The 21655-nt window shown below is 44.9% G+C and overlaps 1 protein-coding gene across 3 annotated transcripts in view; it reads left to right on the forward strand.

The window, feature by feature from the left end:
* SHISA9 (shisa family member 9) overlaps window positions 1-21655 on the forward strand; it is a 416491-nt gene that overhangs the window by 241480 nt on the left and 153356 nt on the right. For 2 of the 3 annotated variants that reach the window (XM_053894347.1, XM_019468623.2), the window contains exon 3: window positions 9400-9555. In XM_053894347.1, the coding sequence (XP_053750322.1) occupies window positions 9400-9555 (156 nt within the window). Of the gene's footprint in view, window positions 1-9399; window positions 9556-17251; window positions 17300-21655 lie in introns of all 3 variants that reach the window. The other variant, XM_019468624.2, reaches the window with a different exon arrangement.

The raw sequence follows: 21655 nt of genomic DNA on the forward strand, positions 1-21655 counted from the left end.
ATATATAAATATTTGTAGATCCCGGAGTTTATGAGTTAGGACATACACATAGTTTTCCGTACTCTGTCCGCAGAGAGAGAGAGAGAGAGAGAGAGAGACCAGAAGCACCCAGATCTTGGTTGCTAACACCATTCTACAATGAAAAGAACCAGGGCTCCTTGGAGAGATGGCTGATTCTAGCCCTAGACAGGGAATATACAAGATGAACGTGGAGCATCTCATATTGCTAGAGAGCAGGGGGTGGGGGTCTGAAAAAGGAGACACAGGAGCCAACTGAAAGAGTTTCCAATGACTGGACCTGGAACAGTTTGAGCAAAAAACAACATGGTATTGGTTTATAACCCAAAGTAATAACATACATATCTATGTGTCCACACTGATATAAATAAATGGTTGAATAATCAAGTGTGGGAAAAGAGACAAATCTCCTACATTGAAGAATTCTAAATAATTTATGTAGATACTCTTTACTCGAGGAGGTCAAATGTAACTCCCCACTCCTGAAATGTGGGTTGTGCAAAGTGGCTTATAGAGGATAGCATGGAAAAAGAAAAAAGTAGAACAACTTTACAGTGGACAAGCTTGATGGACGCTACCTCAGGCAGGTGATCAAGGTTAACATCAACAGTGGTAAGGCATCATAGTATGTATCCTTGATAGGTTATGATGAGAATGTCACTTTATCTCTACAGTTCCCTTCCCCCAAACCCACAGCCTCAGTCTGGTCATGAGAAAAGCATCAGACAGATTCCTCTCAAGGGCCATTCTACAAAATACCTGGCTGGTACTCCCCAAAACTGTCACAGTCATCAAAAACAAGGAAAGTCAAAGAAACTAACCGCCACGAGATACCTAAGGAAACATGAGGGACTCACTTTAATGTGGTAATTGGATGAGATTCTGGAACAGAAAAAGGACATTAGGTAAAAACTGAGGACATGTGAAGAAAGTGTGGACTTGTGTTGATGGTAATTTATCAAATCAGTTCATTATTTGTAACACATGCACTACACGACACACGCTGTTACTATCAGGGGAAACTGGATCTGGGGTATATGTGGGACCTCCTGATGGCATCTCTGCAATAGTTTTATAATTCTTAAGATTGTTTTACAACAAAAACTTTATTTTTTTTAACTTTTCACACGTTTATTTGAGAGAGAGAAAGAGAGAGAGACAGAGAGAGAATGAGCAGGGAAGGGTTAGAGAGAGAGAGAGAGAGAGAGGGAGACACAGAATCCAAAGCAGTCTCCAGGCTCCGAGCTGGCAGCACAGAGCCTGATGCGGGGCTTGAACTCACGAACCATAAGATCCTGACCTGAGCTGAAGTTGGACTTTTAACCGACCGAGCCAACCAGGCACGCCTCGAAAACCTTATTTTAAAAGATATTTTGTCCGCAGCTCTCTACCTCATAGGGTTGATATGGGAATTAAAGTGCATGAGAAATTCTTTACCAATGACTGGCATATAATGCATGCTCCACAAAACAACACCATTTGACTGTCTTGTGCCTTTCTCAGCTGTTTCCTTGTGATGTGCCATGAAAGACTGGCTTGTGTCGCTTTGCTTCCAATAGGAGCCACATTGGTCCAGTTTCTGATAGTTGTTATTTGTCTGTTCTACACTGAGAAACCCACAGCATCATCCTAGCGTTTGCCGCGGAGCGTTTTTACCTTAAATGACCCTGTCTGAATGACATCTATCTCCTTTCTGTTTAGTGGCTAAGATATACCACGTATAATGGTATTTCCACAGCGGTTACCTGGGGGCAAGTCAGCCAGAGGTTTCCAATTAGAGTAGCTCTATCTTACCCTTCTTTGAAAACGGTTGTTTAATACATAAGGCCCCTCTTCTGTCTCAGGAAGGAGAGCACAGGGACATCATCAGCTTCTTGTTTGTTGACCGAGGGTCTTGACTGAAAACAGCATCCCAGAACAGAAAGTTCTCGTTGGCTGTTTATAAGGGTCAGGATGAGTTGCAAAACTGTAATGCGGCAAAGAGTTTTTCTTACGGCACGGGGTATGAAGTACTTAGAACGGTATCTCTGGGGCCAAAGTTGGTCTATAAAAGAAACCATCTGGCTGAGAGCAAGACAGAGTTGGTTCAACTGGATTCTCTCTATGGTTATGACTATGCAAATCAAATGAGATAGACATATCAACATATATATCATAAGTAATATATATGTATGCGTACATATACCTACATACATAAAATACATACATATGTATGGGGTGCCTGGGTAGCTTGGTCAGTTAGGTATCTGACTCTTGATTTCAGCTCAGGTCATGATCCCACAGTTCATGAGATCAAGCCCCACGTCGATCTCAGCACAGAGCCTGCTTGGAATTCTCTCTCTCTCCCTCTCTCTCTGCCCTTCCATGCCCCCCCGCCATCTCTTTCTCAAAATAAATGAATATTTAAAAAGCGCATACATATGCATATACATGTATACCTACATTCTGTCTATCTATCTGTCTATGTATCTATGTCTTTTATTTTTCTTCTCTCTCTTGTCAAGGACAGGATTTGCAGATTATAACCCAGATCTCACTCTTTGTGCTTCCCTCACCCTATTGTTCTATTTTGGTTGGATGCCAAACTGGGCTTCCTTCGCATCTACACTTAGGTATCTCCTCCTTAGCTGGATATATTTGTAGAAAACTCCCAGGGAACCTAGGTGGCCAGCTCTTTTCCATCTTCCTGTTCAGTAAAATGAAAATAACATTTAAAAAAAATCCAGTCACACCTGCGTTTAATAATTTTTTGTTGCTGCCCTGAGACCAGATTTCTTTTTTTAAGTATGTGCCTTTTATTTTTAGGTTGGTTGGTTGGTTTGTTTGTTTATTTATTTATTTATTTATTTGTTTGTTTATTTATTTATTTTTGGGAGAGAGAGACTGAGTGCAAGCGAGGGGGGTGCGATCGAAGGGCCAGAGAGAGAGGGAGACACAGAATCTGAAGAAGGCTCCAGGCTCTGAGCTGTCAGCACAGAGCCTGATGCGGGGCTTGAACTCAAGGACGGACTATGAGGAGATTGTGACTTGAGCTGAAGTCAGATGCATAACCAACTGAGCCACCCCGGCGCCCCCTAGATTTCAATATTTCTGAATATTTGATGCCTGGAAGCAGGCACAAAATGGCTGTCTTCCCAGGGTTCTACATGGGATAGCAGGAATGTGACTTTGGGCTGGTGAGGGATCCCTTTGGTGGGCCATCTAGGTCATGCCCACTTACATTAAGTAACTACTCACTGTCCTTGAGGTAGCTCAGGACTTGGGAGATATCATCCAGCAGCAAATACTTTATAATGACATATTAAATATTCTGTTGGATAACATAAAAGGCTGTCGCAAGTGATGAGGAACATCTCTACAGATTTTTTTTTCCTTTAATGACATGTTTTGCATCTCTCCTGGCAGGCCTGGGAAGTTGAGCATAGTGGGTGGGATCTAGAACCAAGGGAGCAAGGAGATGGGAGAAAGGGCCCACTGGACAGTGGGCTGGGGAGAGGCCAGCTCTTTAACTACACAGGCTCATGTTTGGGATCTACTTCCAGGGGTTAAAAAAAAAAAAAAAAGGCGACCACCATAAAGACATTAGTTAATTAGCTTATGAATAGCTTTGGGCATTCTCTATGTACTGGTAAGGGCACTTGCGGTTTGAAATTTCTACTATATTTCTGTAGAATACCCAGGAACAATGCCTTTATCATCTTAACACCAGCCCCAGGCCTTGCTTTATATCCACATGGGCAACTTCCCCTCTGGTTGGTTCCATTTCCCAGAGGAAATCCAGACATCTACACTAGTCCAAACTATACAGTGCAAGAGATACACCCCAAAGCATACTAGCTTATTAGAAAGAGGCTTCCCTGGGGCATCTGGGTGGCTCACTCGGTTAAGCATCAACTTCAGTTCAGGTCGTGATCTCACAGTTCATGAGTTTGAGCCCCGAGTCGGGCTCTGTGCTGATAGTTCATAGCCTGGAGCTTGCTTCAGATTCTGTGTCTCCCTCTCTCTCTGCAGCCCTCCTCCGCGCTTGTGTGTGCTCTCTCTCTCTCTTTCTCAAGAATAAACATAAAAAAAGGGGAGGGCCTTCCCTATCTTCGCTGCTTCGCTCCTGTTGTCCTTATTCCTTCACAGTAAAGAGATTCTCCTTCTCCACTTGGTAGGTTCAAACTCGAATCCATGGCTTCCTGGATTTTTGAATCCAAAGGTTCCAAATAGAAAAATTCAGGGAAGTATTCTGATTGGTCCAGCCTAGATCACGTGCCTGCTTCTGGCCCAATCACTGTGGGAAGAAGGAGGTATTGTGATTTGTCAGATTTGGTCACGTGCTCACTTCTGTGGCCAGAAGTGAGAGTTACTGGCCTGATATCCAACTGCCAGCCCTTACATGTCTGAATAAGAGTTTTTTTGCCTGCTAGAGCACACTCTGACCATGAACATGGTGGGTTGCAAATGCTGAGGCATTGCTGTCTTCCAGAAGCAGCCCTCAACTGATGACTCATGGGAATTGGTATATAAATACTAAGGGGCTTGCTTAATGATAGAATTCTCAGACAGGCATTCCACATCATTTACCAGCATTCCAAAGTGGGATTAAACTCCATTTACTAGAATCGCCCCTTGCTTGGCATTGTGCTCTTTGTCTGTTTTCCCGTCCCTTTCTTGCTTCCTTACTCCTTTTCTTTTTTTTTTCTTTTTTTCTTTATTTTCTTTCATTTTTTAAATTTATATCCAAGTTAGTTAGCATATAGTGCAACAATGATTTCAGGGGTAGTTTCCTTAATGCCCCTTACCCATTTAGCCCATCCCCCCCACACCCCCTCCAGTTACCCTCTGTTTGTTCTCCATATTTATGAGTCTCTTCTGTTTTGTCCCCCTCCCTTTTTTAAAAAAATTTTTCCCCTTCCCTTATGTTCATCTGTTTTGTCTCTTAAAGACCTCATATGAGTCAAGTCATATGATTTTTGTCTTTCTATGACTAATTTTGCTTAGCATAATACCCTCTAGTTCCATTCATGTTGTTGCAATTGGCAAGAATTCATTTTTTTTGATTGCCGAGTAATACTCCATAGTATGTATATACCACATCTTCTTTATCCATTCATCCATTTATGGATATTTGGGCTCTTTCCATACTTTGCCTATTGTAGATAGTGCTGCTATAAACATAGGGGTGCATGTGTCCCTTCGAAACAGCATACCTGTATCCCTGGGATGAATTCCTAGTAGTGTAATTGCTGGGTCATAGGGTAGTTCTATTTTTAATTTTTTGAGGAACCTCCATACTGTTTTCCAGAGTGGCTGCACCGGTTTGCATTCTACCAACAATGCAAAAGAGATCATCTTTCTCCACATCCTCACCAACATCTGTTGTTGCCTGAGTTGTTAACGTTAGCTGTTCTGACAGGTGTGAGGAGGTATCTCATTGTGGTTTTGATTTGTGTTTCCCTGGTGATGACTGAGGTTGAGCATGTTTTCATATGTCAGTTGGCCATCTGGATGTCTTCTTTGGAAAAATGTCTGTTCATGTCTTTTGCCCATTTCTTCACTGGATTATTTGTTTTTTGGGTGTTGATTTTGATAAGTTCTTTAGAGATTTTGGTTACTAGCCCTTTATCTGATATGTCGTTTGCAAATATCTTCTCCCATTCTGTTGGTTGCCTTTTAGTTTTGCTGATTGTTTCCTTTGCTGTGCAGAATATTTTATTTTGATGAGGTCCCAGTAGTTCATTTTTGCTTTTGTTTCCCTTGCCTCCAGAGACATGTTGAGTAAGAAGTTGCTGTGCCCAAGGTCAAAGAGGTTTTTGCCTGCTTTCTCATCGAGGATTCAGATGGCTTCATGTCTTACATTTAGGTCTTTCATCCATTTTGAGTTTATTTTTGTGTATGGTGTAAGAAAGTGGTCCAGGTTCATTCTTCTGCATGTCGCAGTTCAGTGTTGCCAGCACCACTTGCTGCAAAGACAGTCTTTATTTCATTGGATATTCTTTCCTGCTTTGTCAAAGATTAGTTGTCCATACGTTTGTGAGTCCATTTCTGGGTCCTCTCTTCTGTTCCATTGATCTGAGTGTCTGTTTTTGTGCCACCCTTACTCCTTTTCTACGGTGTTCCTGAGAGCAGCCCCCAGATATGCTCATACTTGGATCCTTATTTCAGTGACTTCTGGGAAAACCCAGACTAAGACAATCACCGTAATTGGCAGCTCATCACATGACCCAAATTCAGATGAAGCAGGATGTAGAAGGAAGTGGCGGTTCTGAAGACACAAAAATAGTAGCTGTCCATTAAAAAAGATACAGTGTGAGCCGCCCCCCCCCCCCAAAACAGCAAACATTGAGAGTTTATAGTAAGTGCTCCCACCAGACCAGCATTTGGGCACAAAACATGTCTGGCCTGACGTGCCGAGATGAAGTTGACCTCCCTAGCAGGTGGCTCTGGAGAGGAAGATGTCAGACGATCTCGGGGTCCACACCATAACAAACGCTATGCCTTATGCAGCCTATTTCCATTATTTTGTTATCTTGAGCCTTCCGGACCCAGCTGAATCACAGCCAAAATGCTATTATGGCAGAAGGATACACCCACTTTCTCACATGCCAGCAGAGGCTGGGCGACGTGGCATATGTTTGGTCACATCCCCATTACGCATTTGGGGTTGTGTGCTTGTGCAGTGATAAAAATGTTCTTATCTCTGTGTCTCAGCTGTGGTATCCCTGCCTCTTTCCATTTGGGTTTATTGGTTTCTAAAGGCAAGCATTCCATACACGTCATGGGGTATAACGTGTAGAGAAGTCATGGGTTGACTTGTCTAGAAGCAGCACTTCAGAGAGGGGGTTCAGGTGTATAATACTCTGAGGGAGTGCTCTTCAACACACACACACACACACACACACACACACACACACACACACACGCCCCTCTCAGGTTGTGAGAGAAACAAAATAGGTAAGATGAAGGAGTCTCACACGGATGGGGGTGTCAGTCTCAGGTAAAGTCTGGACCAGGGTTAGTCAAATTATGTCCCTTGAATCGAATCTAGCAGCTACCTGTTTTGATAAATTAAGTTTTATTGACATACAACCACACCAATTATTTGACATAATGTCTGTGTCTGCTTTCTTGATACAAGGGTGGAGTTGAGAGTATTCCTAATGAGACTGTGTGGCCCATAAAGACTGAATTATTTACAGTCTTGTCCCTTTACCCAAAAAAATGCTGTCCCCTGTTCCAAACCCTGGGAGCTCTGGAGCATATCCATTGGTCCATAAAGCTATCCACACCTTGAGGCAAGGGGCTGGTCTGCGCACCTTAGTGTCAGCCAGCCAGACACTGGTGGCCAGCCACCTCAGGTGTTGAGGGTGAGGTTCATGAAGCACCCGAAACCCAGGGTGGTGGTTCCTGAGAATAACTTAGTGGGTGCTAGGGCCAGCTCTGAGCTGTGAGTCCCCTCCAGAGCAGCTGGGAAATGGGCACATATGCCAGGTAAAGGGGATCTTTCAAAGCAGCACCAGCATCCACCGCCATGTTTATCTGGATCTGCATGAGTGCTTCATGTACCTGGAGAGAATCTCCACTTCCTGCCTGAAACTGAACAATAACCCCCCTCTTCTGGACTCCGTGCCTCATCTGAGTTTGCCCCTTCCCTCCCACTGCTCTCAGGGTGACACAGAAACCCTTCACAAGGCATCGTGAGCCCTGCAGGCCTGTTCAGCCCCACCTCCTCCCTCTCCCCTCTTCTGCACGTGCCCGGAACACGCTTCTACTGCCCTCCACCTCCTCCCACATTTAACTCACATCTGGATTTCTGGGTCTCAGCTCAGAGAATATTCCTTCGGAGCCGACTTCTTGAACCTCTCCAGGTGAATTCCATTTCCTGTACGTAGTCAGTATTCTGCTCATGTGTCTTTACATATTTTTTTTCTGTCTTTGCAAATTACAACACGCAGATTTTCTTTACCAAAAATGCTGTATTATTTGCATTGCTTTCTCATTTTCTTTTTCCTTCCTTAACAGTATAAGCCCCAAGGAACTATCCAGGTTGACGTGTAGAGTTAACACATCTTTCTGTAAGATTTTTTTTAAGTTTATTTATTTATTTTGAGAGAGACAGAGACAGTGCGAGTGTGGGATGGGCAGAAAGAGGGAGAGAGAGAGAATCCCAAGTTGCCAGCGCAGAGCCTGATACAGGGCTTGAACTCGTGAAACTGTGAGGTCATGACCTGAGCTGAATCCAAGAGCTGGACTTAACTGGCTGAGCCACCCTGGTGCCCCAGAGTTTAACTCGATTTTAAACACTTTTTTTTAAGCTGCATGATATCCCATTGTATGCATGTACATATTGTGTATGTAATATGAATGTACAATAATTTAATAATTCCCATATGTATTTTTTTTGAGAAAGATAAGAGAGAAAGTGGGGGAGGGGGCAGAGGGGGAGAGAGGGAGGGAAGGAGAATCTTAAGCAGGGTCCATACTCTAAGCAGAGCCCAACTCAGGGCTCGATCCCATGACCCTGGGATCATGAGCTGAGCTGAAATCAAGAGTCACATGGGCCATCCAGGTGCCCCCAAGAATTCCTGTAATTTTAGGAGCTCATGTTGTTTCTGTGTGTGTGCATATATTTCACCTTATAGACAATGGTGCAGAGAACATCTCTGAACAAATATCCATGTATTCTGATGTCATTTCTGTAGGCTCATTCCCTAGAAGTGGTATTGTTTGGTCAAAATATGCACTCACTTTACATTCTAAGACACACTGTCATGTTCCTTTCCGCAAATATGGCAAATTGCGTGCCCACTGTGAGTTGATGAGACCACACAACTTCCCACATCTTTACGACTATCGGTGTACCTCCCCCCTCTTACTCAATGTTTGCCAATTTCTTGGCGAAGGAACGGCTTCTCGTCATTGTTCTGACTTGCATTTCCTTGACTGTTACTGAAGTTAATCATCTGTATATAGTTTATTTTTTAATGTTTCTTCATTTTTGAGCGAGAGCACGAGATTGGGGGAGGGGCAGACAGAGAGGGGGACAGAGGATCTAAAGCGGGCTCTGCGAACCCGATGTGGGGCTCCAACTCACGAACCGTGAGAGCGTGACCTGAGCCAAAGTTGGACGTTCAACCAGCTGAGCCACCCGGGGAACCCCTATAGTTTTAATAACAGAAATAGCCCCTGCAATGGTAGGGACCTTAACACATCTATTTCAGGGGGAGATGAAAAGTTCTAGGCCCACCCATTGCCCTTTATTCACCCATCCCCTGCTGCTCTCGCTCTCGTGTCCCCAGGAGGGTGGGGCATTTGGGACCCTGCGAGGGTAGGTTGCTTTGCATGGGAGGAAGGTCCCGCCCCGTCTGTGACCACCCCCTGTTATCTTGCTTGCAGATGCTACGCAGATGAACAACGCGGTGCCCACCTCCCCTTTGCTCCAGCAGATGGGCCATCCGCATTCGTACCCCAGCCTGGGCCAGATCTCTAACCCCTACGAGCAGCAGCCGCCGGGCAAAGAGCTCAACAAATATGCCTCCCTGAAGGCGGTTGGTAAGTGCTGTTCTCTTTCTCCCCTGCTTTTCTGTACTTTTCTCTCCCCCCCCCAAACTGTTTTTTCTGCTCCTCTCTTTCGTTCTACTTCTCGTTTTCTTTTCCTTCTTCTCGTCTCCTGAACTCTGTGTCTCTGTCTGTCCATCTCTTTCTCTATCTCCCTCTCTGTCTCTCTCACACATATTCTTGATGTCTCTACCTGGGGCCCAGGTTACTGTGAAACAGTTGCTTTCCCTATGACAAGCCAGGGTGGGGGTTGGGCAAGGGACACGTGTGGGGGCTGTTTCCTGGGACAGAGGGCACCTGGAGGCTTATCTGGACCCACAGACACCTCAGCCCCTTCGTCGTCCACCATCTGCCCTAGTGAATCCCCAGGACATAGAATCCAGGACACCCGGTGTCCGAGTGTCTTGCCCTGTAGGAGGTAGCATCCATCACCCCGCAGTCACCCTGTCTCTGTGAAGTCAGTAAGTGGAACACTTCTGCTCTTCTGGATTGGGCACGCAGCCTGGAGCTTGTGCTAAGTTCTGATCAAGTTCTTATCGATTGCACGGGACATTTTATACATCCTGCCTCTTTTTCTCACAGCGGTCCAAAGAGGAGGGCACAATTATTATCCCAGTTTTCAGATCAGGAAACTAAGACTCAAGGGGTCTCCTTTACCTTGGTCCAAATCAAGCAGCCTGTGGATTTTTATTACTCCAGAGCCTATCCTCCCGCTGCTAGCTTCCCCCGGCCTTGCTCCTCTGTTAGTCCCTTTCCTCAGCTCACACATGAGGGAGCGTCACGTATGATGGTGTCCCGGGCTTCCGAACGAACCGTGTGGGCAGGAGTTCTATCGGATGGAAGCAGCAGCCACAGCAAAGTCACACTTTGGGCAGATGGACTCACAGGCCACCTGCTTGCTTTTATTATCAGCTACTTGTCTTCATTCCTTCCCTCGCAACCACGCCCCTCATCAGAGATGGGATGGGAGGTGTTTGCTGATTGATTCCTGTGTCCAATATCTTAATTCCATTACAAACGGACACCAGAAACCAAAGCCCAGACGCTGTGACGTGTCTGTGATGCTGGAGGTGACCATGGTCTCCAAACATCGGAGGCACAGAGCATCTTGGTGGCTCGGCAGAGGGCCAGGAACATACTAGGAGCTCTGTAAGCGTTTGAATCACAAATATCTTTAGGAATTCATGTCTCCCCGTCTCCTAGGGCTTCCAGATGGAGTCCCTCAAAGATGGGCAGACCAGATTTCTAACCCCAAGGACGCAGGCTGAGCAGACTGACACAGGTTTTTCCAAATCCCAAGCCCTGCGAGAACTCATATACCAGTTCCTGTGTTGCATGTTGAGTTTCTGCACCGAACTCAGCCCTTATACACACCCCGTGACCACAGATTCCCCCCATTCCAGATCACGTGTTTGCACAGCATATGCATCCTGAGCGTGTTTAAGTAGACTCAAATATTAGGAGGAAGAGCTGCAGGCTGTTGCCTAGGAGAGAAGGAGTCAGGGCATCTACACCAATGTAGCTGTGGAAGCCTTCATACACTGTGTGGTGCCCTGCCCCTCCCCGCCCCCTTCCTGAGCCTTGCCTTTAGGTGACAAGTGGCATCTGCCAGTTCCATTTGATTCTTCTTTTGGCATTAAAAAAAAAATCAACCCAGACATCCTTTTCCCTTTGAACTGGTTACATTCCCCTAAACAACTTATTTCTTCAGCTTAGGCCTGGTGTCTTGTTCCCCCTCCAAACCCAGTAGTTATTTGGGTGAATCATAGATGGATATTCCCACAATGCTCCTTGATTTTTCCCCCAGATTTGTACAGAGATCCTGCCCATAGCACATGTCTACAGTGCATTTAGAATTCCATTTGCAGTTTTGCCCTCCTTAAGTAACCCTTTCTTCCATAAAGGATGGAGTTCTGTAGTGTTTACTGAATGAATGATTGCGCTTGTCTTTGGCATGAGTCCAATCATAGCTCAGTTGTAAGGAAGTACCCCTAATCTTCTAGAAAACTCTGAAGGATCTTACATAAAGAACCCTCCTCCATCCTGGATATAGTTGATGTGCCCCTCTTCTTCTCTGTCCTTCCTCTCTGGTTGTTGTGGGAGTTCACAGACTTTACCTGAGTCGCCGATGGTCTTGTGACTCTCCAGGGAGGAGCAAATTAAAGGACTGCCTGACCCAATGGGTTACCCACGTGTCCAGCATCTGCCTGCACAAATGAAATGCAGATCCTGGGCTAAGTGCTGTTCGAAAGGTTTTTTATTAAGGCATAATTCACACCATGATGTGTGTGCGGATGATGAAATGCATTTCATTAGCAAAATCATTACCACCCAGGAGAGAAGTTGTTTAAAAATTTTTTTCCTTTGAGAGTTCTGCAGCCTTCGATAAGCAGATGCATTTTCTAAAAATTCCCAGTAAAGAAGGAAGGACTTGGACAGCCTTTAGGGTTAACTGCCAGGTTCAAAAATACCCCTGGAAAATAAATTTCTCTTGGTGGCTTTAATATCCAGAACATGGGGTAGTTTCATGCAGTCACTGAAACTCTCTGACCTCAGCTTCTTCATGTGAAAAATGAGGAATGAAAAGCGAGGAAATTTTAAAATAGAAAATGAAACAATTCTACTCATTCTAGTTATTAGAATACTGTGGGCCATTAAATATGTCCCATCCATTCACTGCCAACTCCAGAGAGAAAAGAGTGGTAACTGTTGGTACATTTATTTTATTTTATTTTATTTTATTTTATTTTATTTTATTTTATTTTATTTTATTTTATATTTTATTTTACTTTATTTGCTTGTTGAAATCACACTCATTAGTGTTAAAAAATTTTTTTAGTGTTTATTTATTTTTGAGAAAGAGAGTGTGAAAGGAGGAGGCGCAGAGAGAGAGGGAGACACAGAATCCAAAGCAGGCTCCAGGCTCTGAGCCGTCAGCACAGAGCCTGATGCAGGGCTCGAACCTGCGAACCATGAGATCATGAGCCAAAGTCAGACGCTTGATTGACTGATTGATTGCCAGGCACCCCAACACACTCATTAATGTTTAAAGAGAGCTCTTTTTTTCTACAATTCAGGGATATAGCATGTGAGTACACAATGTTCTCTGTTCCCAAGGGGTTCACTGCCCAAGTGTCAGCAAAAGATTAGCACACATTAGGGAAATGTTAGCAGCTAAACTTCATCAGATTTTGTACAAGGAGGTATGATGGGGTTGGATTATCATTTGTTTCATTCATTCATTCATTCATTCATTCATTTATTTTAGACATTTAATCTGGTGTCCCTTGATTGTAGGTCCCATTGAGGCATGAACCAAGTCTGTCCCATTCATCAATGCATCCCCAGCACCTAATACCATGCTGGGAACTTACAAGTGCTCCCAATAAGTTTTTGTAAAATTAGTGAATTAGAGCGTATGGTGAGTACCACATCAAGTCAGGAGCATGAGATGATCAGCAAGATGGTGGAACATGGCATGGCCTCTGCCGCTGGTCAGGACGGAGTTTAAGATCTCTCTAGATATTTTCAGGCTCTTTCTGAAATTACTTAACCTCCTCAGGTCTCAGTTTCACCCCTCTGTAAAATGGAGATAATAACAATACGGAGCTGATGGTTTGTTGGGTAGATTCAGTGATACATTGCACAGAATGTGTTTAGCCTGACATACAGTCAACCTCAGTAATACTGGAACATATTAAAGTCTCCAGACCAGAGTTGTTTGTTGGCCATATTTTTCCTCAGATCTCCAAGATATACTGATGCCTTGATTAACATGCAGTGGCTCAGGTGTCATTTTGAGGGAGGGAGAGTTTATTCCAGTTTGATGGGAAAGACATACAAGGAAGCTAACTCACACTGAGGATCTGATAAAACAAACAAGCAAGCAAAACAGCAAATGACGTTTTTGAGCCGTTCTAAGGACCAGCAGTCAGCCAAACCTCTTTACTGCCCCATGTCTCCTGAATGACAAAGATCCAGACATATGGCTACTACAGTCCATTAAAAAAAGATTCCTAGTCTCCTCCAACTGACTCTCCTTCCTAAGTTACAACTGCGGATTTAAACATTGTAGTTACATCCTCCACCAAGACTGAAGACAAAAAGTGTGTCTTGTGGTAGATTGAGTCGAAATGTAACCTGAAGTCTCCGTTAAGCACACGAGTTCCCTGGCTTGAGCCTCCAGTTTGATGGGTAGTTACGATGTGAAGAACCCACTTTATGGTTCTTCATAGGCAATGTTGATAGGACAGAGGTGTTTGGGAAAATGTCCAGAAGGCTTACCTGCTGGTTCAGAGAGGGGTGGTTCCTGCCTCCAGAGCTGGAAAAAGACCATACTTTCACGTAATTTCTGATGGACCTTGCATACAGAAAATTGACTACGCATTAGCATTTATCGCCTCTTGGCCCCATGTCCAGTTTTTTCCTCTAGGCACGTAAGACTTAAACTCCTGACCACATTTATTTTATTTTATTATTTTATAATTTTATCTACTTATTTATTTATTTAATATAATTTATTGTCAAGTTGGCTAACATACAGTGTATACAGTGTGCTCTTGGTTGTGGGAGTAGATTCCCATGATTTATCTTACATACAACACCCCGTGCTCGTCCCAACAAGTGCCCTCCTCAATGCCCATCCCCCATTTTCCCCCTCTCCCCCACTCCCCCACCCTCATCAACCTCAGTTTGTGCTCTGTATTTAAGAGTCTCATATGGTTTGTCTCCCTCCCTCTCTGTAACAATTTTTCCCCCTTCCCCTCTCCCATGGTCTTCTGTTAAGTTTCTCCAGTTCCACATATGAGTAATGAAGACATATGATATCTGTCTTTCTCTGCCTGACTTATGTCACTTAGCATAATACCCTCCAGTTCCATCCACATTGCTGCAGATGGCAGGATTTCATTCTTTCTCATTGACCTACATGCCCTTTAGATGCTTCATTGCAACCCTGGCTTCTCAGTGAGAGAAAGAGACAGGGCATACCAGCATTATTGATAAAGTGCCATGGTGCCTTCATTTTTACATTAAAATTTTATTAAGAAGATATCTTCTTTGTTGCTATTTGACAGACAAGGGGCTCTTGCCAGAATCCTGTTCCATTTTCCAATGGCACTGTTTAAAACCACAACAATGCACTTCAACATGGCAGCAATTTCCTCTTTCGTTTTGCTGTATGAGTCATGCATGAGAAACCTACCTGATGCATGAGACCTCAACCATGGATTGACCTCTACGTGTTTAATTTTTTTTTTTTTTAAGTTATGGCAAGAAGAGGGCTAACATCATTGAAGTCTCAAAACACTATACCTCTGAGGGAGGTATTGTTCCCAATCTTTGGCAGATGAAATTAAGCAATTTTGGCAGGTGAAATTAAGCAATTTTCCCAGTGTCTTCCAGTAAATGGCAGAGGCAAGAATCACATTCAGGATTACCTGATTCAGAATCCTGTGTTCTTTCCATGACATGATTTCATCTTCCAGAGGGCAATTTCTGGCATCAGAAGGCTATAACCAGACCAAAAAAAAAAAAAAAAAAAAAAAAAAAAAAAAAAAATGGGGAAGCACCTTTCCCTCTTTTTTGGAGGGAGGATTATTTATATTGAGTTATCTTTCTTTGTTTGAAGTTTAAAGTTTTCCCATGGTGCTGAGTATAATTGAGGTATAATATATTTAAGGTATACTGCAGATAAGGTAAAATTTATATGTAGTGAAATCTGCAGATCATAATTTTACAGTGGCATGATTGTTGAAAGGCACATACTCAAGGATAACAAACATCCCAGTAAGGATAAGAAATATTTCATCACCCAGAAAGTTACCTCACGTTTGTTTCCTCTCACCGCCTTTGATTCATCCCCCTTTAATAAGTGTTGAAGTTTTTCCACCCAATAAATATTTATCTAATGTCAGGGGTAGTGGCACCAAGCATGTAGTGGGACCTTACGTGTATATTTGGAAGCCTGTGTGCCACCTGATTAAGTGTCCTTATTTTCAGTGGATTTATGAAAGAGAACTTGTTACCACCTTGCCAGAGCTAAGCCCTGCCTTAGGTGGGGATAGGGGTGACCATGGCATGGTTCCTGTCTTCAAGTGATGAACTTGGCTTAGGGGTAATGACCTGTTTGGCGTCCGTGACTCAGTGACTCAGGCAGTCTTGTGTCCACCCACACAGGAAGATTTGGGGCCACATCACTATTTCCAGATGTCAATGAACCTGGGCGGGTCTCAACTTAATTTTAACTTCTTCACCCTCCTGTCCCTTCGTTTCCCCTCTGTTGTGAATAATGAGGGTGTTGAGTTCATATCGGCAGGGGGAATGTGGCAATCTGAGCGTCCTTTGGCATGCCTACGAGGCCAACCAGAAATGTTTAAATGAGACCGGATCTGTGCCCTGTAATCTTTCACATCACACAGAATGTTCCCTGCAACTCCTCTCAGCTGGCAGCCTGATGTCTGTCTGGAAATTGTGCAAAAATGCTGAGAACTTGGGCTTTTCAGGTAGATTCTTAAGAAAGGAACGGGGAGCCAATGGCACACACTGATTGGTGAGGCCTCTGGCCAATGGACAGAGGCTGCTGCACAGACACGTGAGCAGGTTTACCCCCCTTTGAGTAAAATCCAATCTTACAGAGAAAGTCTAACAAAGACAGGCTTAGGGTGTGGCCATTGCCCTTCTTAACATTCTTTACTTTACACAAGAGGTTACCAGGGAGTTTTCTTAATAAAGTACCATCACCCAGGGCTCATTCAGCACACCTGAAATGAAATTCAACTTAGAGAAACTGATTTCTAAACAAAATTCCAAGCATTATGTGATGCTTAAATAACAAACTTGAATCCTGTAGCATTTAGGGGAATTTCCCTCCCTTAGGAAGAGTGACTCACAGAGAAACTTGAATTTGTTCGTTCATTCATTCATTCATTCATTCAACAGTATTTTTCTTTCTTTTTTCTTTTTTCTTTTAATGTTTTTATTTTTGAGAGGGGGAGGGTCAGGGGAGGGACAGAGAGAGAGAGGGAGACAGAGGATCCAAAGCAGGCTCCATGCTGAGGGCAGAGAGCCCCATGTGGGGCTCAAACTCACAAACCCTGAGATCATGACCTGAACCAAAGTCGGACGCTTAACCGACTGAGCCACCCAGGCGCCCCATCAGTATTTTCAAACACAGATTATGCGCATGGACAGTCCCTACCCCTTGGGTGCCTGCCACCCAGCCTGTAAAGTTGCAGTCACTGCAGAGCCTGGCCCAACCTTGGATTTCCCTCTAACTTTTTCAGGAGAGGGATTGCAGTAAAACAGGATCCAAATGTATCTTGTCAACCAAGTGTTGTCATTAGCCAAAGTGACCTCATGCAACTCACATTTCCCTTTCTTTCTTAGAGGGTTGAGATTTAGAGCCAGATTCACTGCCTGAGAAATCTCTCTCTCCCTGACGTAACTGAAAGCATCTAGGCCTTTTTCAAGGGACTTCTTCTGACCCTCTGTTGGGTGTTATCTTGATGCTGCAGAAGGAAGTGCCTACAGAATCACATTTGCCCGTTTGGTCTCTCGCCCTGTTCCCGGGGCCCCTGAGGCCTGCTCCCCACCTGCCTTGGAGGCTGCGGCTGGGGCCGGCAGCAGGTGAGGGCAGCGAACACGAGAAGCCGGCCAGCAGATCAGCATCTCTCGATTGTTATTTTTTTAGGAAGTTCTGATGGTGACTGGGCAGTGGCGACGCTTAAGTCACCAAAAGGTACTGTACGGCTCTTTCTAGCTCTTTTGTCTAGGTCTTGTCACATTTGACATTAATCATTGGAAGCACAAAGTGTCCTGGTGTCTGTGTGTGACCCAGTGCCACACGTGTGTCCCCATTGGGTGGACCTGAAATCCGTCTAAGTTCCAGCATGTAGGTGTTCTTGTGTGTGTGTGCGTGTGTGTGTGTGTGTGTGTGTGTGTGTGTGTGTGTGTGTGTGTGAGATGTATCTGTGCTCTGGGCTGTTGGAGAAGGTGCTACCCGCCCCCCTTCTCAATATTCATTGCCTGAAGGAAAATGTCCCTATCAGACACCATCCAGGTAAGACATCCAGGAAATGTTTTATTTTATTTTTTTTTCAGAAAGCAGCCCAAGCAAACTAGCAAAACACAAGGTGAATTAATGCAGGGGAGAAAACACACCTTGTGAGGCAGAGATAAACACAGTCAGGTTCTTGGCTCCAGGTCTTGGGGATGATTTAGCCTTTTTGCTCTGTTCAGCTTTCCTGAGGCGGTCTGGGGAGAATCAGGAGTCCTTTACATGGAGTCTGTGAGTTTAACCAGCTGGGTGGCTGGACCAGGAGGTAGCTAGCATCTCCTCACTCCCTACCATGTGCCAGACAGGGTGCTGGCCCTTTGCATCATGTTGTCACTAAATTCCCTGATGACCCAGCCGTGCAGGCAGTGTCCTTCCCCTTTAGCGATGAGGACATGGGCGTCTGAGGGAGGGTGTCTCGCTTACGTCCACAGCTGCTAAGTGCTGGCGTTGTAGTTTGGACCCGCATCCGTCTGACTCACATGCCTAGGTTATTTCCCACCTGAGTGTGATGGGAGTAGCTCTTTTCAGAACAGATGAGAAACTCTGTTCCCTTCTGCTTTCACTCCATTTGCTTTGTTGGATTTGGCGGTGGGGAGGATGTCACTGACCCAAGGCGGTGGAGGCAGAACTGTTTAGTGACCTTGGACTGGGGAAATTAGAAGTCCTCACAGGGCTCTAGACAGGATACTGGCAGTACCATTTTTGCATTCTTGAACGATAGTTTTGGTTTTCAAGTGGAGCTGGGATTAGGGGCAAATGGCCTGGAGGTAGCCCCCCCTCCCCCCCCTCCCCCGCCGCCCCCGGAGGCTCCTACGATTACCCAGGTGGGCGGTGGCCTGGGCCAGGTGCATAGAGAACACAGAAGACAATGAAGTGGGAGACAAGGGACTGTAGAAGGTCATGAGTATGTGCCTGTGAGCAGGAAGGAGGGAACAGTGGGCCCTCACTGGTTCTCACATTTCAGCTCCTTGAGCAGCATCAGCCTCCCCCAGAGGATTGTTAAAACCCAAATCCCTGGGCTCCATCCTAGAGCTTCTGATTCACTGGGCTTTGGGCTGGGCTCGAGGAGTTACATTGCCACCAGGTTCCCAGGGGATGCTGCTGGCCTGGAGACCACACTTTGAAAACCACCACAGTAGAGAAATCTTGCTGGGAACTAGCACCCTCTGGTTAGGTCTCTAAAGATCTTTCTGTGGGCTGAGGGTTCTGATGAGGGGAGTTTGACTAGTTCTCAGTGGCTCAGAAACAACCTGAGCTCTGGGGGGAGCATGGAAGGGAAGGGGATGCACTGTATTCCCATATCCACAGAGAGAGCCTTAGACCCACGAGTCTGCTAAGGATCCCTTGACTACACAGTTGTTGCTTTTAGAGAGGCAGATTTTTGGGTCTTGCATTAGGTAATAACTGTTTACATGTCAACATCCATTTTTAGAAAGGCAAACAATTTGGAACATGACAGACCTACTAATTTGAGGCATAAACTTTTTTTTTCTCTCCCGTGTGAAAAACAAAGCCATTATGATTCCCGTGACAGCATTTAGAGGCAGTCAGCACCCCTGTCTTTATATCAGCTTATTGTTGTCTGATGCATTTAGGAAATATTTCAGGATGGGTCAAAAGCAAGGGCTTGGAAGCTGTTTTTCCACCCAAACTGGGCTAATTTCACCTGTCCTGTTAAATGCATCTTTATTTATCCTGCCTTGTCTTGGGGGTGGAGGGGGGGGGGAAGGGGTCTCAGAGTTGGCCAGGCCCAAGTTCCTCTAGAGTCACTGATCTTTCTCTAGTGTTCTCTACTCAGTCTCTAGACCCTGAGTCTACATGAGGAAAGGGGTCTCAGAGTTGGCCAGGCCCAAGTTCATCTAGCGTCACTGATCTTTCTCTAGTGTTCTCTACTCAGTCTCCAGACCCTGAGTCTACAGGAGGCATGATAACAAGGTTGGGGAATTTGGATGGCCCCTACCTCCCACATGCCGCTCCCTTCTCAAAAGGGAGACACATGCAGGGTGTGATGGGTTTAGCCCCAGACACTCCTGGGTTACAATCAGGCTCATCATTCAATACTCTTGTGACCCTCAGCAAGTCAGCCAACCCCTCTGAGTCCCTGTTTTCTGATCCGCACAACAGAGACCAGACTGTCACCCACTGCCTAGGTTGCTGTGAAGATAAGGTAACGTGTACAACACGTGGTGCGGTGCCTGGCATACGGAAAGTGGTAACCACATGAAGGCTATTACTGGCATCATTATGACTATTTCCAGGTGAACAAATTAAAGGCTCTGGAAAATCTCGTGGTAACAAAAACTGTCAGACTCTACCACGTCATTTCCCAAACACTTTTGATGTCTCGTCTCTCTCCTCTTCGGGAAACGCAGTTAACCTCTTCATAAACAGGGGCATGAATGTGGCTAGAAACCCACTCTGGGAACGTAGGGCAAGAAGGAACAGAGGAGTAGGAGGAGGGGTGCGTGCCATGTGGGGAGGTTGGTGAAGGAAGGGATAGCTGCCTAGAAGAAAAGACAAGGTCCCTAAAGATGCATTTTCCTGCTTCCACCTGCATGATCTATAATTCCCTTGGGAGGTGAACCATATCTGCCAGGATTGAATATGGCAAACAGATCACACCGGTTCGCGCCATTCATTTTTCTCTGAGGTTTCTCATGCACACCACCCCCTAGTGGTCCCTGCTGTTACTCCACCCGTGTCCAGCCCTGGGAACTCCTGGCATAATTGTTGACAGTGCACCTGGGAAGACACTACCCCCTCAAGCCCAGTGGACTTTCCTTATCAGCACAAAGCCATGTCTTTTGAAACCTGGTTATTTGCAAAATGAATATTTGAACCTGACCTATCGCTTAGTCCTGAACTTGGGGAAAATGCCAGCATGGTGCTGTGTACTGTGATATAGTCACTCTGGCTCTGATCAGAAGCAGACCATATGCTTTTGCACAAGCCACTCACATTCTCTGAACACCCATTTCTACCATTTCCAAAGCAGAGGCAATGAAAATCCACACCCTGTTGTGTTTGGGGCTGGGGGATGTTATGAGGTAATACAGGTAATACACGGCAATGGTGACAATGAAGAAAATGCACCTGATTCAACCTTTCTGCTTTTATGGATGAGAGAACCAAGTCCCCTGAGATAAATGAGGTTGCCCGAAGTCACACGGGAAAATTCTATCATACCCAGGACATGGACCCAGTCTTCAAAGAATGGCTTAAAACCTGGACTCAGAATCACTGGAGATGCTTGTTACAAATGAAAATCCTTTGGACACATTGCAAAGAAGCTGGAACCACTGGATGTGGGACCTCAACATCTTTTCATCATGTTTCTTTCTTTTTTTTTTTTTTTTTTCATTTTGTAACTGCACCTTCTGGATAATTCTCTATATACTAAAGTGTGGACCTACCTTTCCTAAGACCCAATCCCTAGACGCAGTTTGCCCTACAACGCCAATTCCACATGCCAGCATTCTTCCAAACATGAGTATTTTTGGTGTTTGCTGAAATAAAACTGTTTTCTTAATTGAGGGTTTGAGCTGGAGCCCCAGCTGGAAAGTAGGAACATTAGAGGTGACAGTCTTGGATTTGGTGTCCTGCCCTGACACTCATCAGCTGTGGCACAGAAATTTGGTGGCCTAATTACTCAGTATCTCTGGGCCTTAGTTCCCATTGTCACATGGAAAAGATGATATTGCCTTTTCATCCGTCTTTAAGAGGGTTTAAGTGAGATAGTGTCAGTGAAATGGCTGAGAGCGTGTCCAGCACAGAGTAGGTGGTCAGTAAATTCCAGTTCTTTCTTTTTTTTTGAAGAATATTGATGTAGCTCAATAAATATTCATCCAAGAGATGCTACAGAAGGCACAAAGCAGTAGAAAACATGTAATTTGGGTTGCAGTTCTGTCGGGGTGTGCACATCTTGGGTAAGGACCCACGGAAAGGCAACCTTAGAACATTACTTCATGAAATGCAGCCTTTTGCAATTTTCTGATTTGGGTTATTGGTTTGCTGGTGAGCTGGAGGGTGCAGAGCAGG

The sequence above is a fragment of the Panthera pardus genome, unplaced genomic scaffold, assembly GCF_024362965.1.
Source record: "Panthera pardus isolate Hobbes unplaced genomic scaffold, ASM2436296v1 HiC_scaffold_5, whole genome shotgun sequence".
In the NCBI taxonomy this organism is placed as follows: Eukaryota; Metazoa; Chordata; class Mammalia; order Carnivora; family Felidae; genus Panthera; species Panthera pardus.